The sequence below is a fragment of the Cetorhinus maximus genome, chromosome 18, assembly GCF_964194155.1.
Source record: "Cetorhinus maximus chromosome 18, sCetMax3.hap1.1, whole genome shotgun sequence".
In the NCBI taxonomy this organism is placed as follows: Eukaryota; Metazoa; Chordata; class Chondrichthyes; order Lamniformes; family Cetorhinidae; genus Cetorhinus; species Cetorhinus maximus.
The window spans coordinates 81,961,388-81,978,059 of NC_135896.1; the positions used below are offsets into that span (position 1 = coordinate 81,961,388).

The window sequence follows — 16,672 nt, forward strand, 5'->3', positions numbered from 1 at the left end:
AGCTTGGAGAGTGTGGCCTTTTTGGCACATGGAGAAGGTGAGTTTAGCTTAGGTTTCCAAGTGACATGAAGGAGAGAAACTGTTGGTATAGATATACCCATGGCTGCTTTAGCAACATTTGTCATTACAGCTCTCTCCATTTCCAATAACACAGCTTTACTTCTGAAAGTGCCAACTCATTTTTGTGCACATCAGCAGGCTTGTAATATTTTACCGACTGACCATACTTCACTTCTGAGCATGGACCGTGAGGCCTGCGTTTTAGCCCAGGAGTAAGGGTGCTGTTGAGGGGTCGGGAACCCCAGAAGAATGGCTTCCCGAATGTCTTTATGCTCAGAATAGGGAGCAGAAGGTGGTTGGGTGTGCAAATGTTGGTTGGGGGAGGCCCAACAGTGTCAGAGGGACAGATGATGTTGGGGGTAAGCAGGGAGTAGACCGATTGCCGGGAGTGTTGGGGAGAGGTAACTTGTTGGGGCTGGAAGAAACAATCATGCTCCTCTTGCTGGAAGAAACAGTCCTACTCCTCTTGACCCATAAACAGTGACGTTAAGGCACTTAGCTCATGGATTAAGCTTTTCTCATCTCCTTTAACCTGCTGGATTTCTCTGCCATGGAAAACTCAATTGACACGAGCAAAAAATAGAATGACTCTTAAATGAAGGCAGGAAGCTTCAATATAATATTTAATCGGCCAACTCACTTCCTGTGGGTGGATTGTTTGTCTGTCCCTCCTCCCACCTCCGTTAAAAGAGGAAGGTGGGGGTTCGGGCAGGTTGGGTTCCCGATTCAGATTTTTTGCATTTCTGTGCTTGTCCAATGTGTGTACATGCACACTTGGCAGCACGAGTCACTGAATAGTGTTCAGGGGCAGGGACTCCCACTGCACCGCATCCCCTCCCATCACCCTGGCTAACTATTCCAATCTCTAGTTTTGGGTAGGTAAAATCAATTGTAGCGTTAATGCTGCTATCTTGACTTAAATCAACACACTCAGCATAATTCAAGATTACAGTTGCTACGACCAGCTCCTAAACTAGGTGGAATAATTTCTGACAAGGCTCATAGGAGAAGCTGCATCTTTAGTTCAATAGAAACAAACTGCAGCTGGCATAATGCTTTGGAGTTTTGATGCACTGTGTATTAACTGTTAGGATACCAGTTTGAGACTGTAATTTGCCACACTGTATTCACAGTTTCAGCCACACCATCATGAAGTAGCACACCAAATGGGAGCCAGATGTTTCCCCTGGGACACATTGGATACCTTTCCTGCATTTGCTGGATGCCCTACAGTGATGACAGACCCTGGGAGCAAAGCGCCACTTTTCCCACTTGACCAGGTTGGAATTGGACACAAAAATGTTGAGTGAAATGTTTTATTACCAAACAAAAACTACCTGCAACTTCATACCAAATATATTTCGAAAGATGGGTTAATTATCCTGTGTAATTTGGTTTGTGGGGTACAATATATGTAATCTTTTAATTTACTGCCTACCTCATGGTGCTTTAACCACAACATTCAGGTTTAAGTTCCTCTGTTCTTAGTAAAGCAAAACAAACATTTGATAAGTAATATCTAGTGGAATGGCAAATACATAAGATTAAAAATAATTTGACTTGTCCAGAATGAACTGCTTTAATCCTTATTACAGTATGCATTAATTTCATATATATATTTAAAGCATTAATTATACATACTAAATATTATACAAGTCTATAGAATAGTGTGCATATCCTTACTTCTGTTATGATTTTCTGTCATATTTCTTAAATTAACACATAGGATTAAAACTCCCTACACAAACTTTTATAATGGGAAAGCCATTTCTAAATTCTCAGCATATTGTTCTCCATGTTGCTTGAATCATGCAAAATACTTTTCGCAAAAAAAATCACCTGCCAATTTGGCTCAGCAACTGAAACTATTAATGTCCAAGATAAACTTCTAATTAAATGTTTTAAAATATTAACACATTTCAAAATAATATTGAGGAGAATTTTAACTCCCAAAAAAGCGATGGGTTTCACAACCAGAACTCCTACTTGCTTGGAAACCCTGCCCAGTAAAGATTGGGGCCCTTATAATTATTCATTAAATTGTCCTTTGTCTTTTAAGATCATCACTTAATATTTTACTTTAAGGCATCAGCCTGTCTCAAACGCTTGGGCTTCATCTTTTTACCTCATGAAAGATCTTTCAGCCACATCTATGAGTTCTGCCTTAACCTGAAACACATCAAAGTGCCCTGACCTGGTCAGTATTATTTATATTACACACACAAAGCACTCTTGGAATCTCTCTGAGTGAGACAGCTAATTTTGCTATATGTTAAGCAGCAGGAAGATGGTGGTTTGAATCCACCTCAAGTTATCAGTTTGTCCAAATGGCACAGTGAAGGTACCGAGCAGAGACTGGAGCTTCTCTCAACAGGAAAGAAAAAAGATTATAGGGCAGTATCAATGATAATTAGTTTCTGACACCTCCTGGTAACCATTTACAAAGGGCAGCTTGAAGCCAGGGGTCAAGCAAATTCTGACAAACAATAGAGGGACTAAAGTTACTACATATTGGAAAATCAAGCTGAAAAATACATTTTTATAGAATTGTCTTTTCAGCCCTTGTGATGGTTCTTTACCTTCTCTGCATTCTGCACGTCTATCACATCAAAGGAACCATCTTCATTCACCTTATATGTTGCAGGCTGGAAGAATTCTGAAAAATCAACAATAGAACTGAATTTCCGTGACTAGCCCTAGTCTTAATGTTGCATTAATGTTCAGTCTGTGCAAGACACCAGTGATGTCCCCATATGCTGTGTTTATACCAGTTTAAACTATGGAACTATGGTGGGAAACATAGTTTGTTTCTCATTTCTTGTTCACCGAGTTTCCAATTTCAGCCGTACCATGAACAGGAACAGCTAACAGGAGGGCAGCAACAGCCCATAGAGAGGGAAAGACATTTTGTGGGAGAATTAGTTCTTGTGCATGTTGTAGTGCTTGAGTTAGCAAGAGTACTCCTTGACTAGGAAGTGGTCCTGGCTAACTGCCCAGCTGTGGATGGTGCAGTCTTGGCTTGACCAACCAACAGGATTAGCAGCTAAATGTCTCTGCTCAAAGGAAAAGCAAAAGAACAATTTTTTTGGATATCTTTCCACATTAAAGTCACTAAGATGCAGGTATGGAGATGTAAGGGAACAAAGAATCAGATTAGGAGTCATGACCAAGAGTTTAGTCAAAGAAGTAGGTTTTAAGGAGGGACTTAAAGGAAGACAGGGAGGCGGAAGGGTTTAGAGAGGGGATTTCTGAGGGTAGGGCCCAGACAGCCGAAGTCACAGATGCCATTTGGTGGTCAGAAGAGGGGGAACACACAAAGGCTAGAGTTGTAGGAATGCAGGGTTCTAGGGCTGGAGAAGGTTACAGAGATAGAACAAAACAACAGCGTTAAGGAATCTGGAGGTGACAAAAGCATGGGTGAGGCATTCAGCAGCACATGGACTCAGGCAGGGGTGGAGATGAGAAATGTTTCGGAAATGGAAGTAGATGGTCTTTGTGATGGAGAAGATATTGGATTAGAAGATCAACTTAGATTCAAGCAGTCTGCTCCAGCTTGAGATGATGTTGGGAGAAGATACGGAGCCTGTGGTGAGGGTCAAAGCCAATGTCGGTTCTCCCAATATTTAAGTGAAAGGAATTGCAGCTCATCCAAAACTGGATGCTGGACAAACAGTCTGACAATGCAGGGGCAGTGGGCTCAAGAGGTGGTAGAGAGGTAAATTTGGGTGACACCACACATATTGAACCTGATTCCACATCTTCAGTTTTGTTCCAATGTGTAGCATTTAGATGAGGAAGAGGAGAGAGAAAGGGTAGATCCTTTGGGGTTCTTTGGAAGCAACAGCGCGGAGGCAGTAAGGAAAGCTATTAGTGCAGATGTATGATTAGATAAATAAGGGAAATCTCACTAAGCTGGAGAACTGAGGAGAGGACTGTGTGGTTGGCAATGTTAAAAGCTACACTGAGGTCGAGGGGGAGGTAATTTTTGACTTAGATTAATGCCATTTCAGTGTTGTGGCAGTAACAGAAACCTGACTGAGACATTTAACAGTGAAACTGTAGGAAAGATGGGCATGGATCTGGGAAGCAATAAAGTGTTCTAGGACACGAGGCAACAGGAGCTGGAGGTGGGATTTGGCGATGTGCAAGGACAGATAAGTGAAGGGTTGGCATTTTTTAATGAGGGGGTGGATGACAGCAAGTATGAAAGGAAGGTAGGAGGCAACAGCTGAGGGAGGGAACCATTTACAATGTTAGTATGGAGACCAGGAAGGGAAGTTCAGTGTCCATTTAATGGGAATGGTTTAGTGGGAATATACTTCTAACTAGTGCTACATCTTTACCAGGAAGAGTTTGATGAAACAATGCAGACCAAATTAATTCCATATCTATTTCCATTTCCCTTACTAGCCAGCATCATGGCATCTGGGAATGACTGCCAATCCATATGGAATAATGATCTGTTCTATAAATTGGCTCAGTTTAACTAATCTCATTTGCTTTTACAGTCAGGTGAGACAAAAGTTCAGAGGTAAGGGACGGGGCTATGAAAGCCTGACCTACCATATGGAATAAAGGGTCTGTCAGTGGGAGGGAGGAGGATAAAGTGCTTCTCTCCAGAAACCACACAGTACAGGTTCTCATAGTGATCTTTATGCACTGAAATAAAGTTGAGAAATAAGTGTCAGTAAAATGGCACAAAGGTGCAGGAAATCCCGTGCAGACAAATCAAGCAATGGATTTACATTACAGTCAGCACTGATTCCCACATCATGGAGAACGCACAGACACCCAGTTATCCAAGGTTGCTCACTTTCTAATACCCAATATTTCTATATATCTACATATAGCATTGAAAATCTTGCTTATGGCATGCATTTCCTATACACAAACAACAGCTTGCAGTTAGGTAGCACCTTGAACGTATTGAAATGTTGCAAGGGGCTATCCAGGAATGACTGCCAAACAAAATTGGACACAGAGACCATAAGGAGATTTTAAGTCATTTGGCCGAAAGTTTGGCCAAGAGTGAGGTTAAGGAGTGTCTTAAAGGAGAGAGAGGTAGCAAGGCAGAGAGGGCTAGAGAGGAAATTCCAGAGGTTAGGACCTAGAAGATGATGGCATCAATTGCTCCAATGGTGGAGCAATTAAAATTGTGGATTCTCAAGAGGCCAGAATTGGAGAAATGAGGATATCTTGGAAGGCTGGAGATTAGATAGGGAGGGATAAAGTCATGGAAGGATTTGAAAACAAAGTTGAGAATTTTAGAATTAAACTGGGAGCCAATGCAGGTCAGTAGTCACGTGGGTGATGGGTGAATGGAATTTGATATTAATTAATACAAGTAGCAGAGTTTTGGATCAACTCACGTTTGTATGGGGTGAAAGATGGGAGGGCAGCCAGAAGAGCATTGGAATAGTCAAGTCTAAAGATGACAATGGCATGGATGAAGAAATGGGGATGAGATGAGATGAGACAGGGGCCGAGTTTGGCCACATTACAGAAGTAAAGTTTTGATGATGGAGGAAATCAGACCACGTTTATGAACAGGCTGGTTCATCCTCAGATACTTGCCAGGAAGAGGAAGAGTCATTGGCTAGGGAACGGAGCTTGTGAAGGGAACCAAAAACAATGTGTTCAGTCTTCCTGAATTGAAGAAAATTTGTGCTCTTCCAGGACTGGATGTCGGGCAAGCAGTGTAACAAATCATGGAAAATGGAAGGGCTGGGAGAGGTGGTGATGAGGCAGAGATGGATGTCATCGGCATATACATGGAAACTGACATTAACATCTTGTAACATGCTTCAGATAAATATTTGTAAAGAGAAAACCATATGTGAGCATTTTATAATGGGAAAGCAGTCCATAAATAAATAATTAAAAATGGTCTTTCATGTTTTGCTATGAACCAATTGAATCACTAAAATGCTTTTTTAAAAAAAAAATCTCAAGAGTGCCCCTGAGCAGATTTCCTTGTGCAGGATGAAATCTGATCTTTGTTAATCCAGCTCCCTCAAACTGTCAGGCTCAGTACCTCCTCCCACTAATCGTAACCCTACTGGTGTGAATGCAGTTTCCTCACTGTCACTCAGTAACCTCTCTCCCCCCAGCACCATGTCACTGACTATATCTCTGCTGATGTTAATCCAGCTTCTTCACACTGTCACTCAGTAACCCCTCTCCCCATAGCACCGTGTGTTCCTGGCTTTATCTCTGCTGATCTGAATCCAGCCCCCTCACATTGTCACTCAATAGGCCCCCCCATCTAGTACCATATCATAGAGACCTGATCTTTCAGTAGATTTTGCCAGTAGGTGTGACTGATTGGATTGGGGCCCTATCAAAAAGTTGCGAGCACAGTAATGACTATTTTCTGTCCTCTAGTTTAAACGTACAGAAAATCATGGGTTGTGCATCTACAAATTTAATTTGTACTGCCAGTAGGCGAGTCTCTTTTCCATTAAGAGATGTCTGGAAAATGATCCCTATATCCCCACTGAGGTTAATGCAATCCACAGGTATTCTGTAATCAGGTCTTGAGAAAGCAACACTCAGGCCAGACCCCCTTGTCTGTGCAGCAGCTTTTCTGATTTATACTGAAATCTGTCCATAGGAGGGTAATTCACAAACTGTGCACACCAACCTCGTGATGTACCAATACTGTGATGGGTTACTGCAGACTGCAGGTTGGGAGTGTAACTGCATGACACAAGGAACCAGGGGCCAGCCAGGAAATCAAGGCAGAAACTTAATTTGTGTTATGTCAAACAGAATGACTGTCCCAGTGTGCAGGCACAAGCGCAGGGTGGACAACATTGGCAAATCAAGGCCCATCAAACTCTGGGTGTAGAGTGGAGTCTCTGGAGGTCAATCGATAATGGGAGGTAGGCTTATTGTCAAAGACATAAGCTCAATGTAAAAATTCTCATTGTCTAGCTCGGGTTCCTCACAGCAGCTCTTCCTGACAATACCTCCCAAAACAGAATGTCACCTCTCCTTTACAGGCATCTCTCTTCTCCGCCCAACACCTAATTTGTACATGAGTAACAGGTTCTGGTTACTCACAGGAGGTCACTGCAGCCGACTCCCCCAGCCAGAAATTTACTGCATCAGGCACCTTCCCTAAAACAGGAGAGGAGAAAAAAACCATCAATCTCACAGTAAAAGAATCAGAACCCAGGCTGGCTCATAGCAACTGTCCACTGACCTGTTAAGAAAGCAGCCTGAATCTTCAGGCCTCCGTCCTGGTGGAAGAACTTACTGCTCCATCCACTGTCCCCAGCCCCAGTCACTGGGGCCATCACCATTTGGCTGGGGCCCCTCCAACTGGATGGTCTGCGGGCAATCCATCTGAACAGACCAGAGGTAGGTACCTCCTTATTTTTCTGGGGACAGGAGGAATGGGTGTAGGCTGCTGCTATTCCAGCATTCCCACTAGCACCACACCCACCTCAACCCACCTCCCAGGGGTCTACCTTCTTCTAGCCCCATGGTCCAGAGCAGGCTGCCGTGGGACATATGAATGCAGTAGCAGTCTCCAGCTCAGCCTGAAGTCTGCTTAGGGTGGGGGCAGCAGCGGTGGGGGAAGAGAGAGAACCTACCTCAGTGTCACAACATCAGTGTGTCAGATTCTTACCATGAGTGCATTAGAGGGAGTCTCACCATCATCATAACCAATACACAAAATATAGCACTTAACACCCATAAAAAGCATTCTCTAAGTGCAAAGAGTGTACCCTAGGCACCCACAAAAACAGCTACCCTTCAACCGAACTTAGTGACAGGGGGACATGACTGGGTTGGTGGGTCGTAAGGGTAGAAGCAAAAGTAATTTAACATTTATTCTAATAATTGCTGACGTGAAATATACATCAGCATCAAGTCCCTGATGCAAAGCTCAGCTAAGCTGCAATCACCACTCTTCGCTCAGCACTCCCATACCAAGGGCCTCACTCATCCACAGGATGTGGGGATCTATATCCGGCAGGAGCTGCGGAAACTCCTCTGTCAGGTTCGAGCACTGCTTCTGCACATAGAACACTCCGCTCGCAGTCCGCTTCCTCTCGATGATGTCCAGAAAATCCGCAAATGGCATTCGCCGCTCCTCGGGCATCACAAACCGGCCCTCATGCACAGCATCGGCGTAGCCGTTGGGGGTCACTGCCACGCTCACCAACTGCTTTCCAACCATTTCTCTGCAAGTTAAACACTGAATGTTAAACATTATCAGAACAACTTGCATTTACATCGCACCTTCAATGTAGAAAAATGGTCCAAGGCGCTTAACAGGAGCATTATCAAACAAAATTTGCCACTGAGCCACAGAAAGAGATATTAGAGTAGATGCGCAAACATTTTGGTGGAAGAGGTAGGTTTTAAAGAGTGTCTTAAGGGAGGAGAGCAGAGAGAGGTTTAGGGAGGAAATTCCAGTGCTTTGGGCCTAGGCAGTTGAAAGCATGGCGCCTATGGTAAACCGATTAAAATCAGGGATGTTCAAGAGGCCAGAATTTTAGCAGTGCAGATATTTCGGTAGGTAGTGGGGCTGAAGGAGGTTACAGTGAAAGGAAGGGGAGAGACCATGGAGGGATATGAATATAAAGAGGAGAATTTTAAAATCGCAGCTTTGTATCATTTGAACCAGGAGGAAAGGAAAATTGATGGAGATTGAGGGGAAAAAACAGCTCTCTTCCCGCACCCTCACCCCACCCCATGCCAAGATGGAGGACAAGGCTGCAGACAGAGTTTCCTTGGTCCGTTTGGTTGGCATGTCTCAGTGCAGTGCAGTGCATGTCTGCAGTCACGAAATAGTGGCCAAGGCTGAATGTAGAAACAAGGCCCAGAAAAGTATTACTGGATGGGAAGAATTGGAGTAAAACAAAAGGATATTAAGTAAACAGAGTTCGAAACATACCTAAGGTAGGAAGCTGTCCATTTGGAAACTGCTGGCCAGTGACTGATAGCATTTCGCACTATGAAGGGCTTGTTGGGACACAGCCAGCTACGCTGCAATTCCAGTGGTGTGGGGGACTGGTCCAAGTAGGGGACTGAGTCATTCAAGTACAGCTCTGCAAACAAAGTAGAGATGGTGCCTTCAGCGAGGAAGCAACAACACATATTTATATAGTTTATAATAATTTATACAATGTCGCAGAATGCCTCAAGGTGCTTCATCAATCAAGGTCTGACACCGAGCCACAGGAATTATTAGGACAGGCGAGGATTTGGTTGAGGAGGTCATCTTCTAGGAACACCTTAAAGGAGGGACATAGAGATAGGGGAGGGAATTTCTGAGCTTAGGGAGCTAAACGCACGGCTGCCAATAATTAATTCGGATTGACTAAATCAGAGATATGCAAGACCAGAACTGGAGGACACAGAAATCTCAAAGACTTGTAGGGCTGGATGAGGTCACAGAAATTGGGAAGGATGAGGCCATGGAAGGATTTGAAAACAAGGATGAGGAATTTTTAAATTATGGCCTTGCTGGACTGGGAGCCAGCGTAGGTCAGTAAGCATAGGCGGTGATGGGTGAATGGGACTTGGTGTGTGTTAGAATATGCTCAGCACCGCAGAATTTTGGATGTGCACAATGGTGGAAGATGGGAGGTTGGCCAGGAGGAAATTGCAATAGTTAAGCCTAGACATAACAGAGGCAGGGACAAGCATTTCAGCAGCAAATGAGCAGAGACAGGATAGGAGTCAGGCAATGTTAGAGGAGGAAGTATGCACCATCTTAGTAATGGAGCGGATGTGTGGAAGTTCATCTCGAGATCAAATACAGCACCGAGGTTGCAAAAGGTCTGGCTAGCTTCAGACAATTGTCTGCAGGGGGAAGGAAATGGTGACCAGGGGATGCAGTTATAGCGGGGGCCAAAGACAATGGGTTCAGTCCAATTTCCTCCAATTTACTTGGAGGAAATTTCTGCTCATCCAATTCTGTATGTCAGTCAAGCAGTGTGACAAATCAGAAATGGTGATGGGGTCCAGAGAGGTGGTGATGAGTTAGAGCTGAGTGTCGTATATGTGGAACCTGATAATTGTGTTTTTAGATGATGTCATCAAGGTGCAGCATGTAGATGAGAAATAGAAGGCAGGGCTAAGGGCAGATCCTTTGGGGGAACTACAGAGGTAATGGTGCAGGAGTGGGAAGATAATTCATTATAGGTGACTCTCTGGCTATGATTTGTTAAGAATAGAACCAGTCAAGGCAGTTCCAACCAGCTGGACACTGGAGATATTGGAGGTTCAATTTCTTTGTCACTAAGATTGAGTCCATCCACTCAGCTGCCTCTGCTCCCTCCATCTGTTCCCCTAGACCTCTTGATGGTAAACTCCTCTAATGCCCCGATGCTCTATCCCTGAACTTGCATCTTTCTCTAGTTTTTCTCCTATCACATACAGAGAGGTGGTGACATAGTGGTATTGTCACTGAACTGGTATTCCAGAGGTAATGCTCTGGCGTCCTGGGTTCAAATCCCACCACGGCACATGAATCCAATAAAAATCTGGAATTTAACGTCTGATGATGACCATGAAACCATTGTTGATTGTTGTAAAAACCTATCTGATTCACTAATGTCCTTTTGGGAAGGAAATCTGCCATCCTTACCTGGTCTGGCCTACATGTGACAACCACAGCAATGTCCTGTGAACAAGGGCAATTAAGGATGGGCAATAAATGCTGGCATAGCTAGTGATGCCCACATCCCATGGACGAATAAAAACAAATAACCGCTCCAAGCTCATCTCGTTCATGAGAACCACCCCCTGCTCCCTTGGCCCTATCACACCAAAATGCTGACCACCTAGTTTTCTTTCCAGGCCCCCATGTTTGCTGATATCATTAATGGTCCTCAAAAAACCCACCCTTGATGCCTCTGTCCTTGGAAACTACCATCTCAACCCACCCTTCCTTTCCTCTCCAAACTCTTTTTTATTCTTGCATGGGATATGGACATCGCTGTCTAGACCAGCATTTATTGACCATCCCTAATTGCCCTTGAGAAGGTGGTGGCGGTGAGCTGCGTTCTTGAATCGCTGCAGTCTATGTGCTGTGGGAACATCCACAGTTCTGTTAGGGAGGGAGTTCCAGGTTTTTGACCCAGTGACAGTGAAGGAACGGTGATATAGCTCCAGGTCAGGTTGATGTGTGTATGGCATAGAGGGAAACTTGCAGGTGGTGGTGTTCCCACGTATCTGCTGTCCTTGTCCATTTAAGGTGGTAGAGGTTGCAGGCTTGCAAGGTGCTGTTGAAGGAGCCTTGTCAAGCTGCTGCAGTGCATTTTGTAGATTATACACACTGCTGCTACCGTGTGTCAGTGGCGGAGGGAATGAATGTTTAAGGTGGTGGATGGGGTGCCAATCAAGTGGGTTGCTTTGTCCTGGATGCTGTTGAGCTTCATGAGCGTTATTGGAGCTGCACTCCTTGCACCATTGAAGTCATACCTTGCACAAAGGAAGATGATTGTGGTTGTTGGAGGTCAGTCAATTCAGTCCCGGGACATCACTGCAGGAGGTCCTCAGGATATTGTCCTAGGCTCAACCATCTTCAGCTGCTTCATCAAATTTATGACGACTTATCTATTCCATCACCTAAGACATCACCTCGGTAACATCTGCTCTCAAATCCGCTCCATCAGTAAGGCTGTTCATTCTCACCATTGTCTGACTCCACCCCTGCCTCCACTCAATTATTGTTGAAACCCTCATCCATGCCTTTGTTTCTTCTAGACTTGACTGTTCAACGTTCTCCTGACTGGCCTCCCATCATCCACCCAAATTCCTCCAGGCGCTTACCTCTCCCTATCTCTGTAATCTCCTCCAACTCCACTACCCTTAAAGATGTCTGCACTCCTCCAGTTATAGCTTTGTGCATTGCTCTACCAATGGTGGCTCTGCCTTCATCTGCATGGGCCTTAAACTCTGGAACTGCCTCCCTACTTCTCTTTCTTCCTTTAAGATGCTCCTTAAACCTTTGTCCAGCTTTTGGTTGACTGTTGTAATATCACCTTATGTGGCTCAGTGTCAATTTTTTTTAAAGAAAGACTTGCATTTATGTGACGCCTTTCATGACCATCTTTTTGTGGGCAGGAAAGGAGTAGATCCGTTTAATAGCTGGAAGATTATTGAGGATGATAGTAAAAATCCACACAAAACCTTTGAGAAATTCAACACATGTCCCCAGCCAAAGTCAAATCATTGGATCCATTGATTATGAATTTCAAAGCCTGAGAAAGGAACCAGGTGAGCCTGCTGACATTTCTAAGCGAGATTGAAAAATGTAGCCAGAAAGTGTAAATTCAAGGAAACAGGCACAAAGCTGCTAGATCAGCTCATTTAGAGCTCTGCACATCCTGAAGTATAAAAAGATCTGATGGGAAAGGACAAGCTCATAATATAGCAGGCTGTAGACACTGCCAGAGCACATGAAGCCACGAGTAGGCAGATGTGGACACAGGCTACCCAAATATCTAGCCTTCAGTTAAGTCAAAGGAAAGGCAACAGGGCTGATGCAGTGAAACAGCAAAAAAAACCGCAATAGACAGAGAGAAAAATGTGCATGAGCTGTGGACGACCGCATGAGTTTACAGAGAAGGAATTCAGAGAAGGAATTGTCCAACATATGGATCAACCTGCAGAGCTTGTGGAAAGCCCAGTCACTGGGAGAAGATACGTAGGACAAGGAAAGAAGAGGGTAAAGGAGTTATCAGAGATAGAGCAACAGGATGAATGAGACGGAAAAGGAACCAAAACATTCATACCCTGGAAGATGGCAAAGTGTTTCAAAATATAATAGACGTAGGAGCCATACAACTGCATGAAATGTCCGAATGTGACACTTCCCAAAGAAATTCATACATCAATTCAGATCAGAGAGTGAGAAATAAGCCTACAACCATAACTCTGAAACTAAAGCTCAATGCTGGAGCACAGAGTAACATCATCCCCCTCAGACTATAACAGGAGATCTTTCTGAAAATTTGAAAGAAAATGGTTACCCAAAGAAAGATACTTTGAAACCGAGCAATGTCATGCTAATGGCATTTGGTAGAACTGAGATTCGACAGCTAGGAACAATCCAAATCAGAGGAACACACAAAGGAAATGATTTTAACTGTATGCTCTATGTTACTGAAACAGATAGATGCTACCCCGATGTTGAGCAGTTGCAAAGACTTGCAGCCGATCTTGGTAAACCATAAGATGAAGGAAGGATCAGAGGGTTGAAGGTAGTACACCCATTGAAAAGTGTCCTCCAATCAGAAGCAAGAAAGACCTAGTCCCAACGTATCCGGAGTGTTTTGATGAGATGGTTGGATGCTTTGAAGATTTTGAGTATCACATCATTATTGACCCAACAATGAAACCAGTGATTGATCCCCCACGTAAAGTACCAACAGAACTAAAAGGAGAGCTCCAGGAGGTGAAAGGACAGATGGTGATTGCCAGAGTCATAGAGCCTACAGATTGGGTAAATTCCATTGTGGTGAGAGAGAAGCCAAATGGATGGCTACGAATTTGCCCCAAAGATCTTAAACAATAAAGAGGAATCATTACCCCAACTCCAACACTGGAAGAGATCACACTAGCAGAGGCAAAGGTTTTCAGCAAGCTTGCCAGATGCCAGAAATGGCTACTAGAATGTGAAGTTTGATTAGGAATCTTTGCTGTTGACAACATTCAACACAAACTTTGGATGGTACAAATTCCTGCATCTACCTTTCGGCCTTAATGTGAGCTAAGGTGTGTTTCAGCAGAAAATAGGCGAGACATACAGAGGATGTAAAGAAGTAGTTGGCATTGCTGATGATATCCAAATCTTTGGATGAAAAAGATCATGACTATCATCTACATGAAGCCATGGAGAGAACCAGGTAAGCTGGGATCAAGCTAAACGCAGTTAAACGCAATATGAAAGTGACAAAATGCCAATTCTTCGAAATGGTGTACACACACCTGACAGAGTCAAGCAAAGTCCTGAAAAGGTCACAGCCATCTTAGAAATGGAAGCTCCAAGGGGAAATAAAGAGCTACGATGTTTCCTTGGTTTAATCCCAAACATGAGCTCTTTCATACCCCATGTCAGAACACACAGCAAACCTATGAGAGCTGATGAGAGATGTTGAGAGGAATTTCAACAAACTCAAAGAAGTCGTTTGCAAGAAGAAAAGTCTATCATACTACAACAGAGAGAAACCTGTCGCTCTATAAGTAGATGTTTCGACAAAAGGACTGGGAGCAGCCCTGGTACAAGATGAAAAGCTAATAGCATTCACATCCAAAGTCCTAACATAAGCTGGGACAAGGTATGCCAATGTGGAAAGGGAGCTTTTGGTGGCCGTGTATGAATGTGAGAAATTCCATTTATATTTCTATGAGAGAAAGTTCATAATGAAGGCTGATCATTGACCACTAGAGCAGATCTACAAGAAAAATCCGTGTAGAGCATCAGCAAGACTGCAGAGGTTACCCTTGAGGCTTCAGAGTTACAATTTCACTCTGAAATCCAAGCAAGGAAGAGAAATGGTGCTCGTACATGCCCTGTCTCTGTTACTCCCGCCGGAGATATGCGAGATCTCGGTATCAAGATCCATCACCTAGTGAATGCAACACCACCAAAACTGAGTCGAATTAGCAATGAGACCAGCAAAGACGAAGAGTTACAGATGCTCTCTCAGCAAGTGGATGGTCTGATAAGATATAACAAGCACAGCCAGCAATAAGGTTGTACTGGTCTATCAGAGATGACGGTCGTTGACAGGGCTCTCAACCGTGTCCGGCCCATATCCCGCGCATCCTCCCTCACGCCTTCTCCTCCTTCCCAGAAACATGATAGGGTCCCCCTTGTCCTCACTTATCACCCCACCAGCCTCCGCATTCAAAGGATCATCCTCCGCCATTTTCGCCAACTCCAGCATGATGCCACCACCAAACACATCTTCCCTTCACCCCCCTTGACGGCATTCCGTAGGGATCGTTCCCTCCGGGACACCCTGGTCCACTCCTCCATCACCCCCTACTCCTCAACCCCCACTTATGGCACCTCCCCATGCCCACGCAGAAGATGCAACACCTGCCCCTTCACTTCCTCTCTCCTCACCGTCCAAGGGCCCAAACACTCCTTTCAAGTGAAGCAGCATTTCACTTGCATTTCCCCTAACTTAGTCTACTGCATTCGTTGCTCCCAATGCCGTCTCCTCTACATTGGAGAGACCAAACGCAAACTGGGCGACCGTTTTGCGGAACACCTGCGGTCTGTCTGCAAGAAAGACCCAAACCTCCCTGTCGCTTGCCATTTTAACACTCCACCCTGTTCTCTTGCCAACATGTCTGTCCTTGGCTTGCTGCATTGTTCCAGTGAAGCCCAACGCAAACTGGAGGAACAGCACCTCATCTTCCGACTAGGCACTTTACAGCCTTCCGGGCTGAATATTGAATTCAACAACTTCAGATCTTAAACTCCCCCTCCCCCCATCCCCACCCCGTTTCTTTTCCCCCCCCACCCGCTTTTTTTTCAATAATTTATATAGATTCTTCTTTCCCCACCTATTTCCATTATTTTTAAATCTAAAACTAAAACCTTTAGTCTTTCCACCCCACCCCCACTAGAGCTGTACTTTGAATATCCTGTTTTCCATTCTTAATTAGCACTTTTCTCAGACAAAGACCACCACCTTCAACACCTCTTTGACCCTTTTGTCTGTGACATCTTTTGATTATCTGCTCACACCACACCCTCAATGTGTCTCTTCCCCCCCCCCCCCCCTTAAACCAATTTATATTTCTCCCTTGTTGAAACTATGCTGCAGTTCTGCCGAAGGGCCATGAAGGCTCGAAACGTTAACTGATTTCTTCTCCGCCGATGCTGCCAGACCTGCTGAGTTTTTCCAGGTAATTCTGTTTTTGTTTTTTTTTGACATTTCATTAGATGGTAGTGCTGGCCGGATCCAGAATAATACCCAAAGTGAAAGAGAGCGAGCGTCTCCAGAAGATACATGAAGGCCACATGAAAATGGAGAGGTGTAAGCTGAGAGCCAGGTCAGCTGTGTACTGGATAGGCATCTACAAAGACATCAGAACAATTTTAACTACATGGCTGGGGGAGGGGAGGGGCAGAGGGCCGGGGGAGGCGGGGGCAGAGCCGGTGAGGGGGGCTCCCTGGTGCCGCCTGAGACGGAGCTGCCTGAAAGCCACCAGCTACCGGCAGCGGTAAAGCCAGTCAATGGCGGGAGAGAAACAACGCTCTTCACACACACTCACCCCGCGCCTCCTGCGCCACCCGCCGCAAACTCTCCCGCACCGTCTGCATCTCCCACCGGCTTCAGGAGCAGCACAGCGCCGCCCGGAGGCCGGGAGGACTCAGAGCGCCGCCCGGAGGCCGGGAGGACTCAGAGCGATAGCCGAAGGCCGGGAAGACTCACAACGCCGCCCGGAGGCCGGGAGGACTCAGAGCGCCGCCCGGAGGCCGGGAGGGTTCACAGCGACAGCCCGAGGCCGGGAGGGCTCACAGCGACACAGAAAGGGCGGGAACACTCACAGCGCTGCCCGGAGACCGGGAGGAATCACAGCGCCCCCCCCGCCCCCCCACGGAGGCTAGGAGGACTCACAGCGC

General features: G+C 45.2%; 1 protein-coding gene across 3 annotated transcripts in view; it reads right to left on the minus strand.

Moving 5' to 3' along the window:
- jmjd7 (jumonji domain containing 7) overlaps positions 1-16,389 on the minus strand; it is a 29,037-nt gene extending 12,648 nt beyond the window's left edge. For 2 of the 3 annotated variants that reach the window (XM_078563071.1, XM_078563070.1), the window contains exons 1-6: positions 16,321-16,389; positions 8,972-9,125; positions 8,002-8,255; positions 7,126-7,182; positions 4,624-4,719; positions 2,640-2,716 (exon numbers count right to left, since the gene is read on the minus strand). In XM_078563071.1, the coding sequence (XP_078419197.1) occupies positions 2,640-2,716; positions 4,624-4,719; positions 7,126-7,182; positions 8,002-8,255; positions 8,972-9,125; positions 16,321-16,369 (687 nt within the window). In that variant the 5' untranslated portion in view covers positions 16,370-16,389. Of the gene's footprint in view, positions 1-2,639; positions 2,717-4,623; positions 4,720-7,125; positions 7,183-8,001; positions 8,256-8,971; positions 9,126-11,505; positions 12,612-16,320 lie in introns of those variants that run through there. The other variant, XM_078563072.1, reaches the window with a different exon arrangement.
- Between the last annotated feature and the right edge of the window lie 283 nt (positions 16,390-16,672).